The sequence below is a fragment of the Mastomys coucha genome, unplaced genomic scaffold, assembly GCF_008632895.1.
Source record: "Mastomys coucha isolate ucsf_1 unplaced genomic scaffold, UCSF_Mcou_1 pScaffold21, whole genome shotgun sequence".
Lineage (NCBI taxonomy): Eukaryota > Metazoa > Chordata > Mammalia > Rodentia > Muridae > Mastomys > Mastomys coucha.
In genome coordinates, this window is record NW_022196904.1 from 23,572,755 (window position 1) to 23,588,371 (window position 15,617).

The 15,617-nt window shown below is 43.3% G+C and overlaps 1 protein-coding gene across 2 annotated transcripts; it reads left to right on the forward strand.

Annotated features, from left to right (window-relative positions):
• The first annotated feature begins 320 nt into the window (after positions 1-320).
• Znf567 (zinc finger protein 567) lies at positions 321-11,710 on the forward strand. Of its 2 annotated transcripts, none has more exons than XM_031386031.1 (6): positions 321-465; positions 3,593-3,819; positions 4,207-4,273; positions 8,554-8,680; positions 9,005-9,091; positions 10,191-11,710. In XM_031386031.1, exons 3-6 carry the CDS (start codon positions 4,265-4,267, stop codon positions 11,624-11,626), a joined length of 1,659 nt encoding a protein of 552 aa, XP_031241891.1. In that variant the 5' UTR covers positions 321-465; positions 3,593-3,819; positions 4,207-4,264; the 3' UTR covers positions 11,627-11,710. The 2 variants fall into 2 exon arrangements, with proteins under 2 accessions (XP_031241891.1, XP_031241892.1); XM_031386032.1 differs by lacking the exon at positions 321-465 and adding an exon at positions 2,320-2,442.
• Positions 11,711-15,617: the final 3,907 nt, after the last annotated feature.

Genomic DNA, 15,617 nt, shown 5'->3' on the forward strand with positions numbered 1-15,617 from the left:
CAAAAACAGACTCCCCAACAGACTCCAAACAAATTGTAAGTGCAGAAATGAAGCTCTGCCTCATGAACCCACTCAGTATACTACTAAGTCAAGGCAGCAGCATCCTATGATGGAGGACTCCAAATCCACCACAGCCCATATCGCAAGTCATCGCGGTCACTCAAAAGACCCCTCATCACAGCAGGTACCCAAGCCCAGCCACGCATTTAATCATGGCCTCGTCACACAAACGCGAACTCCACATTGGAGTCCTGGTGCATGCAAACTAGACTCAGGCCCAAAATCAGCGGTTTGAACGTGGCCCGGTGGTCGGTGGGAAATGTAGTGCAAGATCCGCAAACCCGGAAGTCAGGAAGGCGCGTGTGGCCAGCAGCTCCAGGGTCGCGCCGCAGAGACCCCTGGATAGACTGAGCGCCCCACACCGCGCTGGCGCGCACTTCTAACCAGAGCTCGAAGGTCATTCCGGTGGGTCTCGTGCGTGTGAAGTGGGCGGGTGATGAGCGAGCCGGGCTGGGCATGCTGAAGGGGAAGGCTGGGTTAGTGCAGACAAGGAAGGAAAACCCTGGGGGTACAGGGAGAGCCCAGGCAGCGAGCGGAGAGAATGTAGCGAGGACGGGAGCCGAGAGCGCGCCCCGGGGAAGAGGCGGGGCGAGCCCGGCGCGCGCCGGAGTTTTGGTTTTTCTGGATTCTTGCCCACTTGTGTCTTTTTGAGCCTGTCCTTATAGGCAGGGCTCAGTGCTTTAGAAAACGATTGTTAACCAGAATGGTAAGAGGGAAATGCATGTGTTTGCGTTTTAAACTGAGTCGATTTGTTTGACGTCGGGATCTGGCGAGTGAACGGGATTGCATTTGCTAAGGGACTTCTGGGATGTAGACTCTAAGTGGTCAATACAATTTCGATTGAGTCGAATTTCGAAGTGTTTGTGTTCGAGGTCTATGAGGACTCGTGAAGTTGCCCATTATGGGATGCTAGTGGAGTACGTGAGAAACTTCGTTTTGGCTAGTTGGCATTGTTTAAACTTTCATGATTGTTGCTGTTTTATTTTCATGGGCAACTTAAAAAGAACTTTGATTAGAAGTGCGCGCCAGCGCGGTGTGGGGCGCTCAGTCTATCCAGGGGTCTCTGCGGCGCGACCCTGGAGCTGCTGGCCACACGCGCCTTCCTGACTTCCGGGTTTGCGGATCTTGCACTACATTTCCCACCGACCACCGGGCCACGTTCAAACCGCTGATTTTGGGCCTGAGTCTAGTTTGCATGCACCAGGACTCCAATGTGGAGTTCGCGTTTGTGTGATGAGGCCATGATTAAATGCGTGGCTGGGCTTGGGTACCTGCTGTGATGAGGGGTCTTTTGAGTGACCGCGATGACTTGCGATATGGGCTGTGGTGGATTTGGAGTCCTCCATCATAGGATGCTGTTGGCTAATTTGTTTTCTTTTGTTTCAAAACAGGGTTTCTCAGTATAACTCTGGCTGTCCTGGAACTCACTCTGTAGACCAGACTGGCCAAACCAGAGATCCATCTGCTTCTGCACCAGAGTGCTGGGATTAACAGCCTGTGCCACCACATTCCTCTGATCGATTTATTTATTTATTTTACATTTTTTGAGATGGGAACTCACTATGTAGCCATAGTTGGGTTTGAATTTAAAGGGATCTACCAACTGTTGCCTCCAAAGTGCTGGGATTAAAGGGGTGTGTGTGCTGAGATTTTTGTTTTATTTGTTTGTTTGTTTATTTTGGCTTTTCGAGACAGAGTTTCTCTGAGTAGACCAGGATGGCCTCGAACTCAGAAATCCACCTGCCTCTGCCTCCGAAGTGCTGGGATTAAAGGCATGCGACACCACTGCCCGGCGAGATTTTTTGTTTTATTTTTCTAAATTTATTTTTATTTCTATGACTACATTGTAGCTGTCTTCAGGCACACCAGAAGAGGCATCGGATCTCACTACAGATGGTTGTGAGCCACATTGCGGTTGCTGGGAATTGAACTCAAGACCTTTGGAAGAGCAGTCAGTGCACTTAACCACTGACCCATTTCTCCAGCCCCTTAATTACTTTTAAGAAAAAGTAAAATTCTGAGGGAGTATCACTGTATATTGAGCAACCATAGAATGAATGCTGACTAGTATGTTCGAATAAGCAGAACACCATTGATAATTTACAGTTTAAAAAAACCTGCCGGGCAGTGGTGGCACATGCCCGGCATGTTTTAATCCCAGCACTTAGGAGGCAGAGGCAGGCGGATTTCTGAGTTCGAGGCCAGCCTGGTCTACAGAGTGAGTTCCAGGACAGCCAGGGCTACACAGAGAAACCCTGTCTTGAAAATCAAACAAGCAAACAAACAAAGAGTACACGTTGTTCTTGCAGAGGACCTGGATTCTGTTCCTGCCATCCACATGGCAGATCACAGCTGTCCTTAATCTTTTTCTGTCCTCTGAAGGTAATAATTTAAGGGTGTGTGTCCATACACTCACACAAACTACTCAAGCACATAACATAAATAAATTTGAAAAGCAGTTGGATTAGGGCAGGTCATTCTCCTCTATATAACAATGCTGAGGCTATCTTAGGCTATATAAGACAGTGTCTCAAAAAGCAAAGAAGTAATACACGTTTCCCTACAGTAGGCAAACACAATAAATATAAGAGCTTATTTACAAACAAGAAGCTGGTTGTTTGGTTTTGTTTTTAAGATTTATTTATTATATAGAAGCACACTAGCTGTCTTCAGACACACCAGAAGAGGGTGTCAGATCTCATTACAGATGATTGTGAGCCACCATGTGGTTGCTAGGATTTGAACTCAGGACCTTCAGAAGGGAAGTCAGTGCTCTTAACCGCTGAGCCATCTCTCTCCAGCCCACTAGTTGTTTTTGTTTGTTTGTTTGTTTGGTTGGTTTGGTTTTGGTTTTTCAAGACAGGGTTTCTCTGTGTTGTCCTGGAACTCACTCTGTAGACCAGGCTGACCTCCAACTCAGAAATCCACCTGCCTCTGCCTCTCAAGTGCTAGGATTAAAGGCATGCACCACCACTGCCTGGCTACCACTAGTTGTTTTTTAAATATAAGCTTATCTACTCTGAGAATTAGAGAACTAGGAACTAGAATCAGAATCATCACCTCTTAGATAGATGATCATAACACATGGCGTTTACAGTGCTGCTCAGCTGGGCTCTGTCAGGTGTTCCCATGTTGTCATACATGGTTTGGCCTAATTAGGGAACAGTCTGACAGCTGTCTGTAGGCTTATATTTTTTCAAAACCTACTTTAATAGTGGTCCTTAAAACTTCACCCTCTCTTACAGACCATTGGCCAAAGGTAGAGGAAGAAAATGGCTAAAAGGACAAGAAGGGGTGTGGACCTGTTTAGAAATAATTCCTTGAAGCCAGACAGTGGTGGTGCACACCTTTAATCCCAGCACTTGTGAGACAGTTTGAGGCCAGCCTGGTCTACAGAGTGAGTTTCAGGAAAGCCAGGGCTACACAGAGAAACCCTGTCTCAAAAAAAAAAAAAACAGAAAAAAAGAAAAGAAAGAAAGAAAAAAGAAAAGAAATAGTTCCCTGGAGCAATTCCAGTTTTCTTTGTTTGCAGTCCATTCCATTACCAAACACCAAACACGAATCAGCAGCATGAGGCTCAGCCAATCGGCATGAGTCCACCAAAGCGGCAAGAACCAACCAGAACACCACCAGAAGTTCTTTGGTGTGTTTCTATGAAGTCACAACAGGTGAAGATCAGTGAAGAAAGCAAGGTGAACTAATGTCATCAGTTAAGACCGCGTCAGTGAAACCCAACAAAGACCAGCAAAGAGTGACAAGGTGAACCAATGCCTGACCACCATTGTCGGTGGGGTTATATTTATACTCTATCCAAGCATCACATGTCCTATTCAAGTGTCCACTCCAGAAAAACATCACATGACAAAACTGAGTCTCCAAAGGAACCAGGAATTCTCACTTCAGCTGTTGATAACTAGGCTGTTTGGGTAGGGGTGCAGCTAGCTCTAGATGCATCATGTTCTAAAAGCCTGTATCCTTGGATGTGGGTATGAGATAGCTCATTAGTACCCACTATTACAGTTCTTTAGGATGTACAAAGGAGATAAGAACTGTCACATGGAGATGATTTCACTTTAGTTGTGAACCATGGAAGTTAGCTGTAAAGTGAGTGCCCACCTTAACCCCTTTTTGGCTTTGCTGTTGTAGGTACTACACTACCCCTTTTCTGAAGAAAGACTGATTGTCGCTTACAGATCTCAAAACCATGGCTCAGGTGAGGTAATGGTTCCCCCTCCTTGGGAAGGTGTTTCTTTATTCTACCCTGTCAGCTTATACCCCTACCCCCACTTTTTTTTGAAGGGCTAGGGGTTATAACCCTGGTCCTTGTGCATGCTAAGCAAGCGAGAGTCTTGTTTGTTTGTCCAGTTTGTTTTTTGAGGATATTTGGGAATTTTCCTTTTTTGTCTTAAATCTCCCCATTACCCTTTGCCTACAGGAAGTTTGTCTCCCCCAGAAGCTGTGCTGGAACAAACACATTTGTTTGTATCAATGAAACTAATTAACATGTAAACATGCCATGTATAAATTATAAAATGATACAGTACTAGAATATAGCTCCATTGGTGGTCCCTGCCTAACACACATGGAAGCTCAGAGTTTGATTCCCAGCACCGTGGGTGGTGGTACATACTTCCTGGATGTAGAGATAGGAGGATTAGAAGTTCGAGGTCATCCTTGTTTACATAGCATGTCTGAGGCCAGCCTAGGCTATGTAAGATTGTAATTGAGCTCATTGTGTTAAAGCACTCTCTGCCAAGCCTTGTGACCAAGAGTTTGAACCCAGGACATACATGTGAAAGGAAAAATTAAAGCTTTGGACCTGTGCTGACTAGGAAGAAAAGTCATGGCCTAAGAATCCATCACAAGCTGACCCACATAGGCCTGAAAACGAGCAAGCAGTCTGTTAGACATCCTGAGAACTAGCAGGTCAAAAAAACATAAACAACATGTGTAGGCAGATATGGTTTAAGGTCAGATGCTCTGTTGACTCAGATTAACACCAACCTTAGGAATTTTCCACTCTGTTCTGCACATAATAGTTAATATTTGAACTAGCCAATCATGTGTAACCATACCGACTCCTTTGTTCTCCCAGACCTTTTCCCTATATAAACTCCTACCTTTCGAGCCTCGTGGTCGGCTCCACTATCTCCTGCGTGAGATAGGTGTGGTGCCGAACCGGAGCGCCCCGAAATTAAAAACTACCTCTTGTAATTACATCAAGACGGTCTCTCGTGATTCCTTGGGTGCACGTCCTCCCGAGATTTGAGTGGGGGTCTCCCCTCAGGGGTCTTTCACATGGTAGGGGCAAATTGTCACATGCAAGTTGACCACACAGATGCACCCACACACATGGACACCCCAACTCTACATGCAGAGGAATAATTTTTTTTAAATATCCAAACTGTTGGCCTTATCCACATACCTGAGTAAAGATGAAGGCAAGACTGATAGAATGTTACTAGAAAGAGGCAAGAAAGTTCCTTCTCAAGCACAGGGACAAGGACCTGTGAGCCCTGTGTCTTCTGTATGCTCCTTCAGTTCTGCTCACAGAAGCTCCTCAAAGTTTGTGGTCTTCCGGTAACATCTTTCCTAGAATACTGAGGATATTACATTTTTCCTCTTTTAAAAAATTGTTCCAAGGTGGGCGGTGGTGGTGCATGCCTTTAATCCCAGCACTTGGGAGGCAGAGGCAGGCGGATTTCTGAGTTCGAGGCCAGCCTGGTCTACAGAGTGAGTTCCAGGACAGCCAGGGCTACACAGAGAAACCCTGTCTCAAAAACACCAAAAAAAAAAAAATTGTTCCAGCTAGGCATAGTGGCCCATGTCTTTAATTCCAGTACTTGGGAGGCAGAGGCAGGTGGATCTCTGAGTTTGGGCAAACCAATGCTACATAGTGAGACCCTGTATCCAAAACAAAAATTGTGGGTTTTTTGTTTTGTTTTTTAAATAATTTATTTAGTTTTTATTTGATGTGCAGTGCTTTGAGGGTTTTAAATCCTCTGGAAGTGGAGTTACAAACAGATATGAGCTGACACACAGGAGCTGGGAATTGGACCTGGGTCCTCTGGAGGTACAGCCTCAGTTCTTAACCACTGAGCCATCTCTGCAGTCCCACAAAAACTGTTCTAATTTTGTATTTGGATGCAGAAATAAATGTATATTCACAGGCTGCTGTACTGAACTGAGGTGTAGCTCACAATACTCTATAATTTTAGAGTTCTTGTTGCTGTTTGAGACATAGTATCACTGTAGCCTTGGCAGGCCTGGAACTATGCCAGCCCTTTTCCTTGTAGGAAGGGAGGAAGCTGTTTTCTGACTTGAGGACTACAGGGTGTCAGTTAGGGATGGCCAGTTCTTACTGTAGTTGTCATCCTTTCTTGCTGACTGAGCTGCTTTCCAGGGCTTTCCTTGAGTTGTTTATTATGTGCTCTGTCCAGACCTTACAGGGATTAGCTGAGTATACATTCTTAGGTGATTTACTCTTTTATTGCTAGCTAATAAATCCCCACCATACTTCTCTTTATTTTGAGCATCACCTCACTAAGTTGCTCAAGCTAGCTATGAATTAACTCAGGCTCAGGCAGGCCTCAAACCTGTGATTGTCCTGATCACCCTTGCAAGTAGACTCACGCCACCAGAGCCTGATGGAACCATTCATTTTGAAGTGGAGAAGATTTATATAATTTACATCCTTGGTGAAGCCAGAGAATTTATCTCTGTCTTGTAAGACACCATGCTTTATATGTGTGCTGCAGCAGCTGTGGGTTTGTGTCCCTATGCACTCTCCCATGTCCCTGCCCAGAGAGCACATGTTCTTGATCAGGAACAGTACTAGAGTTTGTTCCCTAATAACCCAAGTGCACGTTGTGGGCATAAAGCGACTTCACACTAAGTCGTAGATTAACTACATTTTCTTTTTTTTCTTTGTTAACCTGTGTATGTATGTCTATGAACATGCATGCGTGTGAATATCAGAACAACTTACAGGAGTTGGTTCTTCACTTTTACCATGTGGGTTTCAGAGATTGAACTCCAGTCACCAGGTTTGGCAACAAGTGTCTTCACCCTCTGAGCCATTGTGGGAGCCTAGTAAGTTAACAGTTTAAATCAAACAAGGGGAGAAAATGTCATCATTCTTTTACAATTTAATGACTCACCAACAGGGGCAAGAGTAGTTCCTAGGCCTAAAGAGAAACTCAAGCTCTTCCGGAGGTCCCAGGTTCAATTCCTAGAACCCTCATGGTATCTTAAAACTGTCTATAATTCCAGTTCTAGGGAATCTGACATGTTCTTCTAACCTTCAAGGACACTGGACATGCATATGGTGCACAGACATACATGCAGGCAAAACACTCATACACATAATAAATGAACATAAAGAAAATGTTTGAAAAACAGTAGTTCCTAGATGGATGTGGTGGCACAAGGCCTTTAATCCCATAACTCAAGAGGCAAGGCAGGCAGATCTCTTGAGTTTGAGACTAGTCTGATCTACACAGCAAGTTCCAGGACAGCCAGAGATATGCAGAGAAATCCTGTCTGTACTGCCTGGTTTTGTGTGTCAACTTGACACAGGCTGGAGTTATCACAGAGAAGGGAGCTTCAGTTGGGGATGTACCTCCATGAGATCCAGCTGTGGAGCATTTTCTCAATTAGTGATCAAGGGGGTAGGGCCCCTTGTGGGTGGTGCCATCCCTGGGCTGGAAGTCTTGGTTTCTATTAGAGAGCAGGCTGAGCAAGCCAGGGGAAGCAAGCCAGTAAGAAACATGTCTCCATGGCCTCTGCATCGGCTCCTGCTTCCTGACCTGCCTGAGTTCCAGTCCTGACTTCCTCAGGACTGGAAGTGAAGCTTGCTGTTACACAAAGGAGAACCATTCAGATCTACATCTTAGTCATTTTTAGTATTTTCAACCCTTTGGACATGTTAGATAGTATGTTGAGCACATTCCCTTGCAGGTCCCCATACCTCCCTCTGCCTTTGGCTAAACATGTGCATTACGGCTAGGTTCCATCCCGGCCTCCCCATTGTTACATTTTCTTTTCCCTTATCAGGCTGTGCCATGTCTAAACCTGCAATTGTGGTGATCAACAGCAATGTGGAAGTGTAAGCTCAATATAAACCCTTTCCTCCATGACCAACTTGCATCTTGGTCATGATGTTTGTGCAGGAATAGAAACCCTGACTAAGACACTGTCTCAAAAACACACACACACACAAAAAAAAAAAAAAAAAAAAAAAAAAAAACAAGAGTGGGAGAGATGGATCAGCGGTTAAAAGCACTGACTGCTCTTCCAGAGGTCCTGAGTTCAAATCCTAGCAACCACATTGTAGCTCACAACCATCTGTAATGGGATCTGATGCCCTCTTCTGGTGTGTCTGAAGACAGCTACAATGTACTCATATAAATTAAATAAATAAACAGATAAACAAACCAGTAGTTTCTAATTAGTTAAGCTGTGCCAGTCACCCCTCCAAATTCTGCACTGCAGGGACCCGTGTCATTCAAAGATGTGACCGTGGACTTCAGTCAGGAGGAGTGGCAGCGCCTGGACTCTGAGCAAAAGACTCTATATACAGATGTGATGTTGGAAAACTATGACCACCTCCTCTCTGTGGGTATGAAGCACTGTGATACTCTGTACTTCCTCTTAGTACCCTAAGTTGGCAAACTCTCAAATTCCAGGAATGTTGGTTTGGCCAACATTGGATATTTGATCACCTCCTGTAGGAAGTGAAGCTTGCTGTTACACAAAGGAGAACCATTCAGATCTACATCTTAGTCATTTTTAGTATTTTCAACCCTTTGGACATGTTAGATAGTATGTTGAGCACATTCCCTTGCAGGTCCCCATACCTCCCTCTGCTTTTGGCTAAACATGTGCATTACGGCTAGGTTCCATCCCGGCCTCCCCATTGTTACATTTTCTTTTCCCTTATCAGGCTGTGCCATGTCTAAACCTGATATCATCCTCACACTGGAGAGAGGGGAAGAGCCATGGACATCGTTTGCAAGTCATGTCTCCTTAGGTGAGTTTCTGACTTCAGACATAAAACTGAAGGTATCAAGTAGTATCACATATCATTGAAATGTTTTAAAGGTTCCTAACTTTTGAAATGACCATCTTACACACAAACTTTAAAACACAGTTCTGAGCTGGGCATGTTGGACACAACTGGAATGCTAGAATTTCAGGGTGAAACTACCCTACTCAAGCAAACATGTAAAAAAAACATTTTGCCTGCATGTGTCTATGTGCACTCCTGGTGTCTGGGCCAGAAGAGGATGTCAGATTCTTAGGAACTACAGTTCTGAACAGTTATGAACCACCATGTGGTTGCTGGGAGCTTAACCTGGGTCCTCTGCAAGAACTCTTTCCAGCCCTCTGCACATCCCTTTCAATAAGAGAAGATTCTCTCCAGTCTATATTTTATGAAATAAAGATTTACTGCTAAGCTTGTTAGTGTATGCCTGTAAATCCCAATACTTGAGAAGCTGAACTGGAGGACTGCCATGAATTTGAGGCCAGCCTGACCTACCTAATGAGTACCAGTCGGAGCTACATAGTAATACTCTCAAAAAAAATTTTTTTTTCAAATGAGAGTGCTAGAGAGATGGCCTAGAGGTTAAGGCTGTTCCTTAGAGAACCTGAGTTTCCTAGCACCCACTTGGTGGTTCACAATCATTAGTAACTACACTTCTAGGGATCCAATACCATCTTCTCACATTCTTAGGGACCAAACACACATGAAGTGCACATATATACATGCAGGTAAAGCACTTTCATGAAATAAAGTCATTTCTAATATTAAAAGTTCTAAGTAGTTCAGGGTCAGTTTTGGTACGTAACAAGTTTGAAGCAAGCCTGGGCTACATGAAATCCTGTTGTTTCAAAACCTGTTTGCCATCGTTGGAATGACTGTTCTAGTTGGTGATTATACCCAAGTTTTAAATAGAGCATGACGGGAAGAAATGTGTGTAGGCCTCTCGTTGTTGTCTGCTATATGTTTTCTATTTTTATTTGTTTTGCTTTGTAACTTGGAAGTGGTTTGCTCTGGTTCTTCTGCACATTAGACTGTTTTATAATTTTTTTCCTTTGGAAATTTACCAGTTGTTGTTATTTCCTAGGAGAAAACTGGAAATCAAGAGAGTTTTTAATGAAATTCAAGGAACATGAAGATAAATACTCTAGATCATTTGTATATATTAACTCTAGACAAAAGACATTCACTCTAGTGAACAATCTGGTTAATTCTAAAGACCTACCTCCTAAATATGACACTCATGGAAATATTTTAGAAAATGTTTCAGAATTAATCAACTGTAATCTAAGCCCTGCAAGAAAGAGATTCAGTGAATATGATTGCTATGTGGAATCACACCCAAATCCCAAGCAAGATGCAGGACATCCTGACGTTAAATCCCACACTCAGAGTGTCGAGGCTTGCAGTCATGGGGATGCACTTGTGCAGCCTGAGAAGGCTGTAACTGCAGCAGAGTCATCTGAGTATATGGTCTATGAGAAATCATTTCTTCGAAAGGGAAGCTCAGTTACACTCAGTAGAGTGTATAGAGAGGAAAATCCATCTATATATAACAAAAAGAGATGGGCAGCAAATAATGAGAAACAACATACATGCACTGAATGTGGGAAGTCCTTCTGCAGGAAGTCAGTGTTGACTCTGCATGTGGCGATTCACACAGAGGAAAAGCCTTACCAGTGTCATCAGTGTGGAAGCACATTTAGAAGGAAGTCATATCTCACTGACCATGAGAGAATTCACACGGGAGAAAAGCCCTTTGTTTGTAATGAGTGTGGAAAGTCCTTCCGCCTAAGGCCAGCCCTCGCGGATCACCAGAGAACACACACAGGGGAGAAGTCATATGAATGTCCACAGTGTAAGAATGCCTTCCGACTAAAATCACACCTTATTCGTCATCAGAGAACTCACACAGGAGAAAAACCCTATAGCTGTAATGACTGCGGCAAATCCTTCCACCAGAAGACAAATTTCTCTCTCCATCAGAGAATTCATACAGGGGAGAAACCCTATATTTGTAAAGAATGTGGGAAATCTTTTCACCAAAAAGCAAACCTCACTGTTCACCAGAGGACTCATACAGGGGAGAAGCCCTATATTTGTAATGAGTGTGGGAGATCATTCTCCCAGAAAGCAACTCTTGCTCTTCACGAGAGAACTCATAATGAGGAGAAGCCTTATGAGTGTAATGAATGTGGGAAATCCTTCCGCCAGAAGACTACTCTTGTGGCACATCAGAGGGCACATACAGGGGAGAAATCTTACAAATGTCCTCAGTGTGGGAAAGCTTTCAGCAGGAAGCCCTACCTCATCCACCATCAAAGAACTCATACAGGAGAGAGACCCTATAAATGCAACGATTGTGCAAAGTGCTTTTGCCAGAAGACAAATCTCATTGTTCATCAGAGAACTCACACAGGTGAGAAGCCCTATGCGTGTAATGTCTGTGGCAGGTCCTTTAGTTATAAGAGGAATCTCATTGTCCATCAAAGGATTCATAGGGAAAATATGGAAATACAATAGAAGAAAGAAGTGATGCCTTTGTGAAGTCTTTATCTAAAGAAAAACATGCTCGCGCATGTCATAAGTTATTAAAGCTCCATACCACTGTGCTTTCTAGTAATGAAATAATTACAGTCATTGTTGTTTTAGACTGATCTGCCAACTTTGAATAAAATGCTTCCAACTGGACAGGGTAGAGCTCACTTAACAATGCTAGCACTTGGGTGGCAAAGTCAGGAAGGTCACAGTTACAGAGCAACTGACCTATATACCAGCTTCCAGACCAGTTAGGGCTTTGTACATGAGAGAGACCTGCTCAAAACAACAAAAGTGGCGTAATACGTATAGGAACAACTTACAAAATGATTACAAGTATTACTTTCCATAAGAGAATAAAAGTGAAGCTTAAGGTTCATTGTATTCTATATTACTATGAGATACTTATTACTTTCCCTGTAAGTGCATTTCCATACTTTTATATTTTAAATGTTTTATCATACATCTTACTTTTTTTTAATGTTTATTTATTTATTATATTTAAGTACACTGTAGCTGTCTTCAGACACTCCAGAAGAGGGCATCAGTCTCATTATTGGATGGTTGTGAGCCATCATGTGGTTGCTGGGATTTGAATTCACGACCTTCAGAAGAGCAGTCAGTGCTCTTAATCGCTGAGCCATCTCTCCAGCCCATACATCTTACTTTCACATTTCAAAGATGTAAAATTCTTTACATCTAGATGTAAAATTCTAGTGCACTCTTTTTAACATTCCTTTTTTGTTTGTTTTGTTTTTTGAGACAGGGTTTCTTTGTGTAGCCCTGGCTGTTCTGGAACTCACTCTGTAGACCAGGCTGGCCTCGAACTCAGAAATCCACCTGCCTCTGCCTCCCAAGTGCTGGGATTAAAGGCATGCACCACCACTGCCCGGCTTAACATTAAGAATATATATATTTCAAACTCTAGTGGTGGATATATTTATTCTTTAATGATATTGTCTTAAAAATACCACTGTCTTCTCATATATATCTTTTGATGTTTGTATATATGTATGTATTTCTGATTAATACTAAATACTGGAATCTTTCTTGCCAACCTGTATGTCTTTTCAGTTCTGGTATATTCTCCAGTGTATATCAGACCTTTCCCAAAATGATTCCATTCTTAAGAGAGCTAAATACAAATCAACATGAAAAAGCAAGTCCAAACAGAACTCCTTTTTGGGGGTGACACAAAAAAACTCACTCTATGGTGCTGACTGTTCTGGAATTCTCTTTTAGACCAGGCTGTCATAAAACTCAGGTCTGCCTCCTGACTGCTGGGATTAAAGATATATGCTGGGCTGGAGAGGCTCACAAGATAAAAGCACTGACTGCTCTTATAGGCGTCCCGAGTTCAATTCCCAGCAACGACATAGTGGCTCACAACCATCTGTAATGAGATTTGGTGCCCTCTTCTGGCCTGTAGGCATACATGCAGAACGCTATATACATAATAAATCTTAAAAACAAACAAACAAAAAACCAGTGTGCACCCCAATGCTTGGCTGAAACCAGAACTCTCCCTCTCCCCACCCCAATGAAAAAATGTAGTGCCACTGGTACTGTCCAAGATAACCCTTGGGCTCAGCTCAGGCTGGACAGATTTACTGAGGTGGGAGAATATAAAAGCCACATCCCTCATTTCTTCCTACTTCAGGCAAATGAGGCATCTGGCTACATATCAAGGGCTCTTCTGGCCCTAAATTTCCAGATTGTTACAGCTTCCTCCAACTATGTAGCTACTTGCTTTTCTTAAAAACAGCAAGCCCCAACCCCTTTAGTGTCTCTGCTCCATGGCATAGTTGAGCATTCCCAAAATAGCCTCTGGCTATTCTCACTCTACCCTGAGAGAGGCATGTGCCGCCACTGCCAGTACAATATACCCTTGGAGTTGTCCTTCTCAGTGGCTGTACTGTGACTAGAGTGAATAGTCACTCACTTAGAGGTAATACTTGTTGAAGATAAACTTTACAGGCAAGTCATAGTGGCACAAGCCTGAGGTACCTAAAGTTGAGAGGCTGACGCAGGTCTGCCATGAACTCAAGTCCAGTTTGGGCTATACAGTATCATGGTTTTGAGGCCCAGCTCAAAAGAGGCTAGTTTTGTGTAAATGCAGCAAATGTGGAAGTCATTAACCATGGCTCAATACTTAACACAAAACCAAAAGAGAACTCATATTAGAGAAAAATGCTAGACAGTTCGTTGTTTTAGGGTTGCTTTTATGGCTCACTTATAACTAGTGAGCATCAGGGTTCATGCTAGAGTAGGGACTATTAAGTAAGGCAGCAGGAGTTAAACTAGAGTAGTGCCTACACTGGAGTTGAGCCGGTTTTCATGTCGAAGCTCTTTGAAGCACTGAGCCAGCCTAAGCAACTTAACAAGAACCTGTCTTCACAGAAAAAGTAAAGAAGGACTAAGGATGTAGCTCAGTGCTTGAACACTTGCGCAGCACGTGCAAGGCCCTGAAAATCCCAGGCCACTGGGGTTTGTTTTCTTCCTTGTGTGTGAGTGTTCTGCTTGCATGTATCTGTGCACTGTGTACTACTCAAGGGCCAGAAGGGGGCGTCATCACCTGGGACTGGAGTTACAAAAAGTTGTGAGCTGTCATGGGTGCTGGAGCTCAATCAGAGGTCTCTGCAAGGTCAATACTAAGCATCTGCGCTTCACTGCAGCCCACTTTCCATTTAAAAAAAAAAAAAAAAAAAACTATTGGTGCCGGGCGGAGGCGGCACAAGCCTTTAATCCCAGCACTTGGGAGGCAGAGGCAGGTGGATTTCTGAGTTCGAGGCCGCCTGGTCTACAGAGTGAGTTCCAGGACAGCCAGGGCTATACAGAGAAACCCTGTCTCAGAAAACAAACTACTGGGAGTGTGCATGTTGCATGCTTGTGGGCAGAAGCCTGGGCAGGTCAGTTCTGTCCTTGCACTGCATACCAATGGGAAAACTCAGCTTGTCACACTTGTCAGTGATTCTGTATCCACTGAACTTTCTCTGGCTTTGTGTATATATGCATGCACACCTTCACTCCACTTATGAAAAAGCTCGCGCACGCACGCGCATGCGCACATACACACACACACACTATACACATGAAAAAGTCGAGAAAGACTGATTTTAACTATTGATGCTGGCTATGAAGGCAGCTTTTACTTTTAGAAGATAGCAGCCAGGCCGTGGTAGCTGGTGGCACACACATTTAATTCCAGCACTTGGGAGGCACAGGCAGGTGGATCTCTTAAGTTGGGTTCAAGACCAGCCTGGTCTACAGAGCAAGTTTGAGAACAGCCAGGGCTATATAGAAAAAACCTGTCTCAAAAACATAGCAAGAAGAAGCCAAAAAAACAAAAAGGTGAAAAGATTTACAGTATCATCTAGTTATTTATAATCTCAAAAACAAAATCTGTGTCAAAATTTAACAATGAAAACTGCCTTGCAGAATAATTCATACTTCTAGTGAATTTAACTTTTTTTATATAAATTGAACACAGCATGCAATGTGAAAGCCAGTTTATGAATACAAAGTTATGAATCATAACTTTTGTACATTACATCACATCACATGTTATGCATAACAGCATAACATCACATGCAGCTGCAATTATGGCAAGCTGCACTAAGGCTAACCCCCATGCATTCCAAAACACTGGCAAGACAGTCCTGGGAACAGTGGAAATACGTATCCTTGATGTTTTAAATTCAATACAGGAATGTGAAAACTGGAGAGGTGGCTCAGTGGTTAAGAGCACTGACTGCTCTTTCAAAGGTTCCTAGTTCAATTCCCACCTGGTGGCTCACAACCATCTGTAATGAGATCTGATGCCCTCTTCTGGTGTGTCTTAAGACAGCTACAATGAACTTACATATAATAATAAATAAATCTTCTTAGAAAAAGAATGTGGAAACAGTCTAAGATTTCTAGGAAAATCATACTTTTGTATATTTGGAACTCCTATTTGCAGTTGACTTTATGTGAT